The sequence below is a fragment of the Silene latifolia genome, chromosome 8, assembly GCF_048544455.1.
Source record: "Silene latifolia isolate original U9 population chromosome 8, ASM4854445v1, whole genome shotgun sequence".
In the NCBI taxonomy this organism is placed as follows: Eukaryota; Viridiplantae; Streptophyta; class Magnoliopsida; order Caryophyllales; family Caryophyllaceae; genus Silene; species Silene latifolia.
Genome location: NC_133533.1, coordinates 10,552,806 through 10,568,770, shown reverse-complemented (window position 1 = coordinate 10,568,770; position 15,965 = coordinate 10,552,806). Strand labels below are relative to the sequence as shown.

General features: G+C 36.9%; 1 protein-coding gene across 1 annotated transcript in view; it reads right to left on the bottom strand.

The window, feature by feature from the left end:
• The window catches only part of LOC141596364 (heat shock 70 kDa protein 18-like), a 65,837-nt gene extending 50,754 nt beyond the window's left edge, over positions 1–15,083 (bottom strand). Inside the window, exons 1-2 of the mRNA XM_074416495.1 lie at positions 14,663–15,083; positions 11,909–13,688 (exon numbers count right to left, since the gene is read on the bottom strand). Coding sequence (XP_074272596.1) covers positions 11,965–13,688; positions 14,663–14,888 — 1,950 coding nt within the window. The 5' untranslated portion in view covers positions 14,889–15,083 and the 3' untranslated portion in view covers positions 11,909–11,964. The remainder of the gene's footprint in view (positions 1–11,908; positions 13,689–14,662) is intronic.
• Positions 15,084–15,965: the final 882 nt, after the last annotated feature.

Here is a 15,965-nt window from a genome sequence, read left to right as displayed (position 1 = left end):
TTGGCCGGGGTATTACGTTTCAACATATTGAGTGCTATTTCGTTTTTACCTCGGCTTGGCCGATGCAGCTAGAAGGCGCACTCAACTGTACTTAAACGTTTATCAACATGTTGGCATGTAAGTCGCTTCCTCCCCCGCGCACGGTCTTAGCCGAGGCGGTCAGATTTGCTATCCCAACCACCGTTGTGAACATGTTAGCGTATCGGTCGTTGTGTCCCCGTCACTCTCGGTCTGGCCGAGACAATCGGGGTAACGGCGCGACAGCGTTCGTATCTGTAGACGTGTTGATCGCTTCCTCTTTCACTCTCGGTCTGGCCGAGGCGTCCAATTTGCGTTTCTCAACCGTACTTATACGTTCCTAAGCATGCTGGTCGTTGTGGCGAGTAACAGCTGCTGTTGGCAAATCGCATTTCCCTCGCCACTCCCGGCTTTGGCCGAGGCAACTGAGTTTACGTTTCGACTGCTTTCCGTATCTATAGACATATTGATTGCTTCCTCTGCCACTCCCGGATTGGCCGGGGCAGTCAGATTTGCGTCTCAACAGTGCTCATACGCTTTTGTACTTCGGTAGTGACTGCCCGGCTTTGGCCGTGGCGTCTGCTTTGGCATGACTTATGGAGGGGACGAGTACTTTGATGGAAAACTTGGATCATTCTTCATAAGGTATAATCATGCGTTGGGGTGCCCACAACGGTGTTGGACACCTCCGCCGCCATACGAAGCATTTCCTTAGATTGTCCGTGTTCCAATGACTCATTAGGGGAACACCCTCCATGTCTGTTAGCCGGTATTCATCGGTTCGCCCTCCTGTTGCAAGGATGGGCTTTTCCCTTTCTCTGACTTTTTCGCCACTTTGAGGGATTGCATGTTGCACCCTCTGGCAGATATTTGGATGTTGACGATTTCATCTCTCTCGTCCTTTGAGACGAGCTTTTGTGCTTCCCCCCGGTACGAGACATACATCAGTGTCAGGGCCCGGATGGACATCACAGCATCGGCCTCGCTCAAAGTGACCCGGCCTATAAGGACATTGTAGGCGGACGAACCGTCGATCACCACGAACTCAGATAAAACATTCTTAGCCGCATCGGCTTGGCCGAACATCACCGGCAATCTGATTGACCCCAGGGGTACCAGGCCGGCCCCAGAGAAGCTATACAGCGGGTTGGTGCAGGGGCTTAGGTCTTCAATCTTCAGACCGAGATTGAGAAAGCATTCCCTGAACATGATGTTCGTGTAGGCGCCTGTGTCAATTAGGCACCTCTTCACCAAGTGGTTCGCTATGTCCAGGTGGACCACCAGCGGGTCACTGTGTGGGGCTACGACTCCTTCGTAGTCTTTCCTTCCGATGGTTATGTCGGGGACGGTGGAAGCGGGGATCGCTGTGGTGGGCACAAAGTTGATGGCTTGATAAAGCTCATTTAAGTGCCGTTTGTGCCCATTAGTTGACCCACCGTTCTCGTTTCCTCCGATGACAACCTGGATCACTCCCATTCTCTGGAATACTGATTTTTTGTTCGCCCCGTCGGAGCTTGTTTCCGTGCCCCCAGCTACATACTTGCTGAGGGCCCCTTTTTGGATTAGCTCCTCGATGGCGTTCTTCAAATGCCGACAGTTGTCGGTCTTATGGCCGGGCTGGCCGTGGTAATCGCAAAACTGGCTTGCGTCGCCTTCCGCCTTCGTCTTGGGGGGTCTTGCCCACTTCTGCCCTTCATTCTTGCTCAGGGCGAAGACCTCGGCCGGTGATTTAACCAGGGGGTGAGACTGTTGTACCGCTTCGGGGTGTATGGTCCCGAACTCATCTCGGCGCCCGCCGAGTTCTGTTTTCTATTAAATTTCTCAGGCCGTGACCTATTCTTGTCACGACGTCCTTCATCTCTGTTATCCCGGCGGCCGCTCCTCTCTGGGTGCCCAGCTTCGTTGTGGCTTACCCTGGTCTTGTGATAGTCCTCCACCTTTATGGCTCGGTCGGCCATCTTTCTGGCGGAGTCCAGGTTGAGGTCTTCACACTTGATGAGCTCATTTCTGAAATCGCCTCTCGGTAGTCCTTTCATCAGTGCTAAGGCCGTCAGTTCAGTGTTCAGCTCTCGGATCTGCTGAACCTTAGCGTCAAATCTCTTGACGTAGCTCCGGAGGGACTCGTCCTCCCCCTGTCGGATAGTCAGGAGATCTGATGTCTCCACGGCCCTTCGCTTGTTGCAAGCGTACTGGGCTATGAAGTTATCTCTCAGGTCGGCATAGCAGTATACCGAGCCATTGGGTAGCCCCTTGTACCAACTCTGAGCCATGCCATGGAGGGTCGTTGGGAAGACTCGGCACCACACCTCATCGGGTTGCTCCCACACCGACATGTACGACTCGAAAGCCTCGGCATGGTCGGTCGGGTCGCTATCTCCCTTGTATGATATGGCTGGCAGCTTCAGCTTAGTTGGCACCGGGACTTCGAGGACAAAGGCATTGAGGGGCTGTCTGACCACGTGCCGAATGACACGCGGCGATCGGCTCCTCGCAATCCTAGTCCGGCTTCTCTCCCCGTGGCGGAAAGGGCTTCTTGTTGTCCGACTTTGGAAAGTCGGGCTTCTTTCTTCACTTCTTCGGGGGTGGCCTCGTTGGTGCCGCGGTGACGCTGTCCTCCCGTGAGGCGGGGAAGGACTTTGGTCGGCCACTGGCAGCACTGGCACCGCTGGCGTTTTGGTACGCCCAACCTCTTGCATCGCTCCGGTCAGGTTGTTCAGAGTCACTTTATGGGCCCCCGTTCACTGTGGGTGCGCTATTCTTTATGTAAATCGTTGCGACGGGGTTAGCGGCGTACTACCCATCGAGTCCAGGAATAGCTTCAGTTTGGCTGCATCGACCACATGTCCCATGACAGTGACTTGGTCGGCGGGCAGCGGTGTTTCTGGTAGTATCGGCATCCCGTACGCCGGTTGAATTACTCGGCCGGTGGGGGACTGCCCGATCTCAGAATTGGGAAACGTTTCATCCTGATAGAATGCGGTTTCGTCACTCACAATTACTTCTGGTTGTTTTGACATCTTCTTAGCTTTTTGGGTGGGTTTTGGTTTTTTGTTTTGTTTTTTTTTTTGTAAGGGATTTAACTAGCTTTTAGTATCTTCTTTTCCCACAGACGGCGCCAATTGTTCCGGGTGTAATTTCGGAGCAGTGTTGTTACCACGTAAGCTTTGTTGAATGATGACTTTGCTTGACTCTTCCTTTCGGCCTCTCCTGAAACAATGAACAAACTGAGGGCTCGGCTTGGTACCGAGCGTACTCACTCCGACGCTCAAGTCAGTAAACTTAAAGGGATTAAGTTGTGTGTTACTTGGCAAAGTATATTGTAGAGAGATAAGGGAGTTTATACCAGATTATGTGATTTGTGAGATAGATTTGGGATCCCTTTCTCAATGAGAGAAGTGGAGTATTTATAGACTTTCACATTTTGTCACGTAGTGGCCAAGTGGCAGAGCAGGTGGAAAAGACTGTTCTACCCTCGGCCGAGGGACCCATGGCAGGCCGGCTGGCCTGGTTGACTCCATGCCGAGGGGTCTTGGATATGAGTACGCGGATATGTCTCCCGGCTGGCTGTTTGCCTAGCCGAGACCCAAGTGACAGGCCGACAGACTGCGTCGGTTAGGTTGTCTAATACGTTGACTTGCTGTCTTTTGGCTTTGACCTTGCTCAATATGTTGACTCGGTCAGCGGGTGCAGAATATGCCCTATCATTAGTATTTGCTCATTAGTAATCGGATTGGATGTTGAACGTAAGAATATTAACATATAGTATTTGCTCATTATTAAATATTAAATATAACTACTATTAGATATAATTAATGAGTAGCAATTGTCCGTATTTCGGGATTCGGGTTGGATGTCGAACTAGGTGTGAAAAAGATGGTGTATTTATTAGTATGTTATTTGTCTCACATTGAAAAATAATCGAGGTGTTGTGAATATACTACGTATAAATATTAGATTTGTCCCACATTGAAAGATTAACATGCATAAGGTATGGTGATCTTATCTATCTATATAAAAGTATAATAGAGGAACCATTATTTTTTTTTTTTTGAGAAAAGATCATTATCATTAATAAAAAGTCATACGACATCTACAACATATGCCAAGCTCAATCGGATACAAATCGATTACAATCATAGGAAATAAATTCTTGTTCAAAGAATGAAACACTGCAACAGAGTCTCTATCATCGATTCGCCGCAAAAGGCTTTCATCCATAAGAGGGTCTCCGAATCTTCCTTGACGAGTATCCATTTCTTCTGACGTGATTGATTGTAGTCATGAATCGGACAAAATATGTAAAACCATATAACGATCTATAACAACGTTGATCTTCTGCTGACTTATTAGAAAACTGCAAACGAACCAGAAAACGAAAGCTCTCAAACTGAGAGAAGGACACCACCGATAGACGGGGACAGAGCCCTCAGAAAGAGAGACGGAACAAAAACGAAAGCGGAAATTAAACAAAAACATAAAGGAAAATAGATTGCATACTATTGATTGAAAAATAAAGCAATTTTGGGGCTAACCATCGATTGATGATCGATGGGAGCCCCGTATAATTGATGGAGGCTAGGGTTTTTAGAAAGAGTTTTTTTTTGAGAGAGAAGTCCCTACCAAGTTTGACACGTGTCGCTATTCTATGCAAAAATTTCCCGCCTAACCTTTTCTTACGCTAAACCCTAAAATGATTTTCACTATACATATTTCATCTGCCGTCATATTGCACTCTCCTCTCCCACATCTCTCCTACATTAAAATTATTTCACTTACCATGATCATGATTCTCTCCCCTTTAAACTATTATCATCGCTTCCCAAGTTATATCCCTGTTTCAATATTCATTTTTCCTAAAATTTTTAAAATAATTTTATAATGGTGCTTTTTACTACTTGTCCGCGGGCGATTAGATGACCTATTTATCAAAATCAATCGACTTTCATTATCATGCACTGGATTAATGACATTTTTTGTAGGTTTGAGATCAATTTGATGATGTAACGTTCGTCTAAACACGAAATTTTTATTTGCTGCTCTCAGATTCCATCGATTCTTTGCTGATGCTGATGGAGTATTAGGTAATTTAACTAACTCAACTTAGTTCTGAAATAATTACATAATTATTTATCATTTCATTTTTTTGCCTATATGATGTTTGAATGATTGGATTTTGATTGAGAAACACGCTAATTTATGCGCCTATATGTTATTCTTTTGTTAATTTGGTTGATTTATCAATTCTTAATATTTACTACAGGATATAATATCGATGTTTGGGATGAATATGATGTTGGGAATTTGTGCGACGGAATTTAGAGTTCATTGCATTATTGGCCTGGTATGTTTCACTGATCGTTTAAATTAGCTGAGATAGTGATATGTCTTGATATTGTGATTCTAACAAGCGAAAACAGTATTGTAATATCGACTTCATTGTTGCAACTCTTAAATTATTTGTGCTGCTTATATTCTAATTATTTGTCATTAGAATAATTTATGACCTTTCTTCAACTCGGAGGGCGCTTCTCACATATCTCCTCTCACCCAATTTAATGGGTTTACAAGTAATTAACTTTGAAGATCTTCATTTTTCTTATTTGTGGGTTTAGGTCTCAAATTAGCATGTGTCTTCACCAAATTGTATTGTTCAATCCGTCCAAACATGATGATTTCATTCTAAATTAAGCCCTCTATTTTTTGTTGTTCACGACTTCCCTCAATTTTTAAATTCTTGATTAAATGATTTGTCTAACTTTAGCCAAATTCATATACTTTAATATATTATAATACAAGTATACGAAACTATGCTATTGGACAAATATGATTATTAAAATAATTAATTAAGAGACCGTCTTTTCAAGTACTTGGGCAAATATGTTTGAGAACACTGCTATTGAGGCTAACATGAGTTTTATTCTATAATGATTATCAAGACTATTGAATGTGACCGATCTTGAGCACAATGGAGATCTTTACATATACTTATGCAATTAAACTACTTTATAATTATACACAAGTGTAAAATATGATTATATGACTAACAGGAGATGTGACCATTTGAGCTTTCGTAGGGTTAGGTATTACATATGCTTATAAATTTTGTTATGTAGATCACACATATATCTAATGGGTTATGTAACTTTGATCACACATATATCTAATGGGTAATGTATGCTCTTTGTGTAGAAGCTTTATCTTTATGATTGTATATCAGTATATGAGATTATTGGCTATCACACTTAGAAATACGACATGTAGAGGATCTGACTTGTGCTAAATAGTTGTACCAAGTCACTAATTGAAAGTTAAATAATTTGTGTGTTTCTGGTGGTTGATTTACTTAAATGAATGGGTGTTGGACTCATGGTGACTCTCGAAAATATACTCCCATTTGTCCCAATTATTTTTTTGCCTTTTTTATTCCTTGTGAGAGGTATTTTAATCAAAGACAAACAAATAATTGGGACGAAGAGAGTATGAGTTTAACCATTTTAGTTTATCTATTTTTCAAATGGACACGAACCACACGATTATGCTACCTACCAAATATTCTTTGGTTTTGTCTTCTATCTCATTGAAATGAAATGCGTTAATAGCAAAAAGGCTACACATACACGAGGTGTATGGAAAAAGCCATACACGACCAATGACATCGCGACACGTGGCAAATTAGAGTTAACATCAATTAGTTAGTGTAGGGTTAAGTTAGTAATTTTAGATGTGTGGTTAACTTCATAAATTACTCTGATTAACTATCATAGATAAAAAAATGTTGTTGGTAAGGCTCGAACCCATGACCTCTTGAGGGATATACACTTGCTATTACCATTGTGACAAATTCATTTCTTTGCTAAATATGTATCTCTTTTGTTATTTGTATGTTAAAAGGCGAGTTAAAATAATATTTACTTATAATAATTATTAAATATATACTTCTCGCTTATATTTAATGTAATGTATTTACTGAGTTAAGTATACTTGAAAAAAATTGAACAAAATATTATATTTACTTATGATAATTATTAAATATATACTACTCCCGCTATATTTATTTATTTATTTTCACTACTCTCGCATTTAATACTGTTAATTTCACTATTCTCATTCTTGCTACTATGACTTTCACTACTCTGTTTCCTATTATTGTCACTTTTACCACTCAAATTGGTGAATACTATCATATTTACCAGAATTTATCACATCAAATGTTGCTACAATTATTTTAACTATTAATAGAGTCACTTTTGCTACTTACACAATTTTATCAGACTTATATATTTAAATTAAAGGTAATCAAATGCGGACTCAGGTATGATTTTTTGGCCCACAGACTTGTTAACAGGTTTTGAGCGGGTTCGTGGGCCGGACATTTGAAAAATATGTTGTCCAAACCCTCTTTGTTAGCGGGTCGGACGGGTCCCGTCCATGAACAACTCTAATTTTAATAAATATATCAAATACTATATTTGTTAAATCTTTCTCTTACTTAATTTTTTCAAATCAAATTTTATATTAGTTTATTATATAAATTTATTAGAGTTATATATTTAAATAAATATGAAATATTATACTAATATATTTTTTAAGAGCGATTATTATTATTCACTAACTAAAGTACAAATCTAATGTATTGTGAAATATTGTATCTGTCGAGAATTTTTATTTTATTTATCTCTTTATAGTTTTCATAACCCATTTCATTATCATTAATTTAGTTCATTCAAGTATAATATTGGATGTAATTAAACTTACTTTATTTATTATATTAAAAATATATATACTTAGTATACAAAAATACAATGACACACTAAAACAGGTTGTAGATGCATGAAAACGAGTACTAGGTTCATGAAAAGTGTTACATACATGAAAATATTTATTAGGTGCATGAAAATTAGTCAAATGTATTTCGCCTCAATTTCTGTCTAACTTATAATTTTTACCAAGAAATATATTATATAGACATTAAATTGTACGTCGAATCCAAATATGTCGTTATTTTAAAAATAAAGTTTCCTCTCAATTATTGGCTTTTGGCCAATTCTGGCAAAAGAAACTCCCCGACGAAAACCCGTCAGAACCCGCGTTTAAAAATGTCAACAAAATATTGACTTTCCCGACGGTTTTTCCGTCGGACTTTTCTATCAATAATGGAGTTTTCCCGGGTTTTGGGAGGGGACATCGACGGGAATTCCGTCAGTAATATTGTATAACTGCCGGATAACGTCAGAAACCCGTCAGGCTGTGATGGCGCCATTGCTTTTTTCAACGCGCCAGTAACTTGTGACGGATTCTGACGGAATATCCGTCAGTATTTTTTACTGACGGAATATCCGTCAGTATTCCGTCAGTTTCCCGAATTATCTCACGGTATGGAAAATCCGTCAGTTTCCCGCGTTACTTTTGTAGTGTATGATTCTCACCGGATCCTAAATTTATATATGTACCCCTTATATATCTAAGATGCACTTAATGAGTTATAAGACGGAAATTAAGGCGAAATACATTCGACGTACAATTTAATAATATATTTACACATGACATCTAGAGCGTTATAATAATTTTTCGTAATAATACCTGAATTTTTAATATTATAATAATAAAAAAAATTCGCCTCAATTTACTAAATATAATAATATGACCTATAATGAATGTAAATTTTATATTAATTATATAAATTATAATTACAAATAATAAATACGATAGATATATAAAATTTTAGTTCAATTTTTATCAAGTACATTTAACTAACCTAGTATGTACATTGATCTAATACTGAAGGTACATTGAATATAAGTTAGAAGTACAATTAATAATGATTATATGTACATATTGTTTTAACTCAGGTCTTAACAAAGATATATATCAAAAGATATGCAAAATTGACAACAAGATGAATGTGTCATAGTGGTAATAGTAAGAGTATTCAAACCAAGAGGTTATGGGATCGATCCTCATCAAAGACATTTTTTGAGGTTTGATTTAATAATAAATCTAATGTATAAAATAAAAAAATAAAAAATTCCATAAATATACTTATCTAGATGTAGTTAACAATTTAACTACAAATGTTAAATTACTAACCTAGCCTTAAACTAACTAATAGAGATTAACTCTAGTTTGCCATGTGTCATCACGTAATTGGTTGTGTATGAAAAAACCATACACCTCGTGTATGTGTATCATCTTCCGCGTTAATAGTGCTCATTTTTATCCATTATTTTTGTAAACTTATTTGGATGATACTACAATTGTCGTAATATCGCTCAATCTACCAAAGAATTTTTATCAATGAAATATTTGGTATAGTTAATTATGATTTTGTCTAATATGTTTTGATCTTTATTTTGATTTTACGCCATTTATGAATTTTCAACTTCTTTTTTTTGGGAAATTTATATTTTCAGTCATTTTTTTATCTAAACCTCCTCTTACGGTTGGTTTTTTGTAACAGCAAAATGCAACACCATTTAAGTGCAAACGAAATGAAGTCGCATTTGTTCAAGTCTTCATATGAAGGTATCATACCCATTGCACGCAAAGAAGACGGAGGAAAAGATGGCCTCTCCGTCAACTTAGTTATAAAACTAGATTGTTGAGTTTGATATTTTGGCTATTTTCTCATTCTTGCTCATATTGGAGATTTGGATGCATCTTATTTTACATTTTTTGTTGCTTTATACATGACATGCCATTTAAAATGTGGGCATAATATGTTTTTTCTTTAAGATTTGAAGTTATTGCCTATTGGTTTATGGAATTTACTTTTCTATTCCTGTTTGTCTTTTATAGGATATGCTTGATGATACAATTTAAACCCAAGTTACCTAAACAAAAACAATATTTATATACTCTGAAACCTACTAATTACCAATCATATATATAGTAGGTGGTTATTATGCTAAGATCTCGAGATTGTCATGATATTCATCTAATATGAATATATGAGCTACATACATCTCGAATCAGAGACGTAAGAATGCAATGATGTAATTGGTAAAGAAAAATTGCAAGTGACTATGAGTAAGAATGTAATGGTCTAATCGATAAAAAAAGACTATAAGAGTGATCATCAAAGAAGTTGGTGAGTATATCGAGTATTTGACGGTTGAGTAAGTCCGCAGTTAACAGTTTTACAATAAAACATTGTAAAACAATATTGCAAAGATCTTGATGTCCTTATATAATACGTATTCACTGTTTTTAATTATTTTGTTATTCATGGTTTTAATTTTATTCCTATTTTCATTCTTTAATTATATAAAAACATTTCAGTGTGTATCATCGTTTAAAATTATTAATATGCATGACACTAGGGTAAGGATTGTGGTTTGTAGATGCTCAAATCAAAACTATGAGACACAAGTATATGATCAAAGCTATGAGACATGAGTATTCGCATGATATTTGACAAAGGTTTAAACATTTTCTTCACAATGATGGGAAACTATTAATAATTAATATACAATTTACATATTCAAACTAATACAATATTTTAACAATACCAAATTAAAACTTATTTTATATTTTATCTATATATGCCCGTGCAATTTTGCACGGGTCCTAAACTAGTGATTATAAATAGAAGTCATCCTTGAAACTTGGGAATCAACCCAAAATCTTTTGAGTCACTTAACTATTGTGAAAGAGAGCTCTTAAGAGTTTATATTATTAACATTTAAAATTAAAATTTAACAAACTATAGTTTTGTTGTCACTAAATTGTAAGTTTGCTTATACTGACCAAAAACATAGACGGATTTATCTTTTACGCCTTTATGGTGGAATGATAGCAATAAGATGACCATATACATTGCAAGTGCATTCTGAAAGAAAGAACATAAAAATGAACTTTATGTATCAGTTATTAAAAAATAAATTATTATTATTATGTAAGACGGTCTTATTAATTGAACAAAAAAATTTGAAATGACATACTTATAAGAATGACATGTGTAACTAAATTGTCCATATTTGAAGGGTAGGTTTATGGTTCAAACAAAATATATACTCCCTCCGTCCCAGTCAATAGTTTACATTTGCTTTATTCTCTCTACCAAAATATAGCAAATGTAAATTATTCATTAATTTCACACCTGTCTTTGTATTAATCATAAGGGTTATCAAAGCGCCCCCATTGACTTACACTTATGATGATTAGTACTTAATAAATTTTGCTAGAATTCGAGATTACAAAGCTTTAGAGGCTACTTAATGCTTAGAATCAAGTACGTATCAAGAGACCATAAGGGATTATGATATTTCATTTTTTTTAGAATTATGTGACACCCGGATTTGAGCTTCAAAACACCTATCTTTATACTCCCTCCGATCCAGACAAATGGTAACACTTACCTAAAATGGATGAACCACACCAATGGTAACATACCATATTTGGCATGAAAAATAACTAAGTTATCCTTACATCCACTACCTATTTACAACTTTACAGTCTAATCACCAACTCATTAACTACTTATTTAATCCACCTAAAGTCCTAAACCCATGTGGCCCCAATCAATATTTCCTACTTTACCCTTCACTTCTCCACCTTTTCTTAAATAACCACTTTTTGCTTATGTTTACATCTGTCTGGATCGGGGGGAGTATTAATCATAAGGGCTATCAAAGCGTCCCGATTGTCTTACACTTATGATGATTAGTATTTAATAATTTTTGTTAAAATTCGAGATAACAAAGCTTTAGAGGCTACTTACTGCTTAGAATCAAGTACGTATCAAGATACCATAAGGGATTAGGATATTTCATTTTTTATAGAATTATGTGCACCCGGATTTGAACTTCGAAACACCTATTCAATAAAGTTCTAAAACTTAGTTTTAAAATAATCAAGGTCATTAACCCGTACGAAGTACGGGCTTTAAAACTAGTTTATTTATATAAGGAACACCTTAATTTGATTAATTGCTTAACTTATTGAAGTTTAATCAAGCTCCACAACCTCAATTTTTATGCTAGTATTGCTGCCACCACCAAAAACAGCAGCATTGCCTCTATGCATATTCTCGAAAATAGGCCTACAGATGCTCTCAATCTCCTTCATTTTGTCCTCGATCTTGGTCGTATCGAACAACAAGTGATTCCACTCTAGCCATTGAGTCGCCTGCTCGATAACATCCCCCAACTTTCTCTTCTCCTTTCTCCCTATCTTCATTCCAAACCGTCTTAATCTCTCCTTCGACTCAAGCACGTAAGTCTCCAACCTGTTTTTTGCCTTGGACGCCTTTTTGCGCTCTTCTTCTTCGTCTTTGTACTTCTTAGCATCGAACTTCATCTTTTCTATTTCTTTTTTTTGTAACCGCCCACTGTGATTGGTAATAGTTATTTGCCCCTTATTGTACGACCCACAAAGTTGGGCCGACACAGTCAGAATACCGTCTAGATCAATATTGAAACAAACATCCAACTTTTGGACTCCTTTCGGAGCCGGTGGAATGTTATGCAGCTGAAATCCTCCCAAGAAGTTGTTGTATACAGCAATTGTCTCCTCCCCTTCATATACCGCGATATTAGCACGTGTTTGGTTGTCATATAAAGTTTCATACCCTGTTACGACCTTGTTCGTAGGTAAAGTTGTGTTTCGAGGAACAATAATACTAAACTCACCGGATAAGCGGATTGCAATCCCAAGAGATAGTGGAGTCACGTCGACAATCACAGAATTTTTAGCCATACTTAAACCGGACAATGAAGCCGCGTGAAAAGCAGCACCGTATGCAATAGCTTCATCAGGGTTAATGCTTTTGCAAAGTTCTTTTCCCTCGAAAAACTCTTGTAACAATTGTTGAACCTTAGGTATCCGAGTTGACCCACCCACAAGAACGACCTCATGAACATCGCTCTTTTCCATCTTGGCATCCCATAAACACAATTGGACAGAGATAAGACAATCTGAAAGTAAGTCCATGTTCATCTTTTCAAAGCGAGCACGAGTTATTGTCGAAGAGAAATCAATTCCATCAAAAAGACAATCGATATCAATAACTGTCTCAAAAGTCGAAGAAAGCAGTCGCTTAGCCTTTTCACAGGCAGCTCTAAGTCTACTAATAGCTCTTGGATTTCCATTCAGGTCTTTGTTATGTTTTCTTTGAAATTCAGCAATAAAGTGCTTAACCATTCTGTTATCCAAATCGCGCCCACCGAGATGGGTATCCCCATTGACAGCTTTCACTTCAAGGGCATCGTTTCCAATGGTGACCAACGAAACATCAAAAGTCCCACCACCAAGATCGAAAACCAACACGTTTTTTGTGGTACTATTAGCTGATTGAACCTTCTCGTCGAGGCCATAAGCTAGGGCGGCTGCTGTGGGCTCGTTAATGATGCGCAAGACATTAAGCCCTGCAATGGTACCGGCATCTTTAGTCGCTTGACGTTGAGCATTGTTGAAGTAGGCAGGGACAGTGACAACTGCATGTTTGACTTCGCAACCAAGATATACCTCCGCCATGTCCTTCATCTTGCAAAGTATCATCGATGAGATTTCCTCAGGAGAGAATTGCTTCTCTTCACCTTTGTAAGTGACCACAATCAAAGGCTTCTTTCCGTAGTCGGAATCAGAAGTGGCGATCACTTTGAATGGCCAGACCTTCATATCATTCTGTACACTTTTGTCACTGAATTTCTTGCCTATAAGCCTCTTTGCATCTGTATATAATTCAGTAATTTACGCAATCAATTAAAATAACGAAACATAGTCTTTCAAGATTGCTTTCGAAAACAATTAAATTTGGAATTCGGGGAAGTGGCAAATAAGCCCCAAACGTTTGCCATTACGTGCAAATTAGCCCCATAACTTTTTTCTAGTGCAAATTAACCACATTAGTTATATCCGATGTGCAATTCAGCCCAATTAGAGATTTCCGAGTAAATTTCTCGCCGGAAAACATTGACATGGCACCGGAAAGATGACTAGGATAGACTAAGTTAAATAATAAATTAAAAAAAAAACACAAAAACATGGATTATGAGTTTATCTCAACTCTATCTCGTTTCTTTCTCCCTTTTATCTCCCTCAATCCCCAATCCTCACACCTCCCTCCAGTGTCTCTATTTTTTCATTCAATTTTGTTTGATGTAGCCTACCCTCATCTCCACATATCGCCGTCATTTTTGTAATGGAAAGTATACTCCAGAACCATAAAAACAGAAAAATGATATTTGGGGAAAATTGAATTTATGCAGTCTAACTATATACCGCCATTTTTATGCAATCTGAACTCGAAAATTAAATGAAGTTTTGTAACAATGGCGATAATTGATCTTACTGTTCTTGTTGTGATAAATTAAATGAAGTTCCTGTGATAAAATTAAACGAAGTATTACGCGATCCGAGCTCGAAAATTAAACGAAGTTTCGCAACGATACCGATTGAAAATTAAACGAAGTTTCGCAATATTTATGTTTTTTTTTTAATTTATTATCTAATTTAATCTATCCTAGTAATCTTTCCGGTGCCATGTCAATGTTTCCGGCGAGAAATTTACTCAGAAATCTCTAATTGGGCTGAATTGCACATAGGGTATAACTAATGGGGTTAATTTGCACTAGAAAAAAAGTTATGGGGCAAACTACAATTAGATCAACTGTGAAAAAAAAAAAAGAAATTAAAGAAAACGAACCAAAGATAGTATTGGAGGCATTAACGGTGACTTGGTTTACGGCAGCTTCACCGATAAGCCGTTCGTGTTGATTGAATGCAACCCAAGACGGTGTCGTACGATTTCCTAGGTCGTTGGTGATGATCTCGACTCGACCTTGCTTTGGCCGCCATATGCCTACACATGAGTAAGTCGTTCCGAGATCGATTCCTATTGCTGGCCAGTTATTTTCTCCTTTCTTCGCCATTCCGAGATCGATTCAACTATTTGAGTATTTCGAAGGCCTAAATTGGGAACTGGTTTTTGGAGATGACTAGGGTGAAGTTTCAGTTGAGTTTTTATACATTAGAATATCTCAGATGTTTTGGGTTTGCCTGTTATGCTTTTACATTGAAAAAGGGAAATATTTGTAAAAAAATTCTAAAGAAAGAAGAAATTATCGTATAAAAAAGGATTTGAATGGTAGTTTAGATAATAATCATGTATATATATAGCCTTCTAAAATCGTTTGAAAAGCCGAGCGTGGGGGAAAATTAAAAGTTTTTTTTTTTTGGTGTGAAGAAAAAAAAAAGATTATGAAAGGCTTGAAAACCAATTAATTAAATAATAACTAGGCCTAGATTAGGAAAGACATACAAAGATTTACATAATAATATGGAAATTATTATATTCACTTAAATCAAATCAGTTTGGTAGTACTAAACCTAGTTTTATTTCTTCCAGAGATAAAATTTGGTTATAAACTTATAATACGTGCACTTAAAATTGTATTGACTGAATCCCCCCTACTACTAAGAGAATAAAAATTCTCTTAGTTTTTCCTCCAAAAAAATCTAGCTAAATAAGGTAACAAGTAAAAAAAAAATCATTACATTATTATCTTTTCAATTAATACTAATATTCTTATAATTAAACTCTAATCTTTTTAATTAAAATTCATATTTATGACGTTTTCATTAAATCCATAATTTATTATGCAATCATTTCCATCCCCCTACTACTAAGAGAATAAAAATTCTCTTATTTTTCCCTCCAAAAAGCATCTAGCTAAATAAGGTAACAAGTAAAAAAAATTCATTACATTATTATCTTTTCAAATAATATATTCTTATAATTAAACTCAAATCTTTTTAATTAAAATTCATATTTATGAATTTTTCATTAAATCCATAATTTATTATGCAATCATTTCCATTTCCATAGATATTATTATTCATCAGTTACACTCTAAAATTACGCAAACCTACTTCTTATGCAGTTTTTAACATAATTATTGTCATCACTTACACCCTAAAATTACGTAAATCCGTTTCTTATATTATCC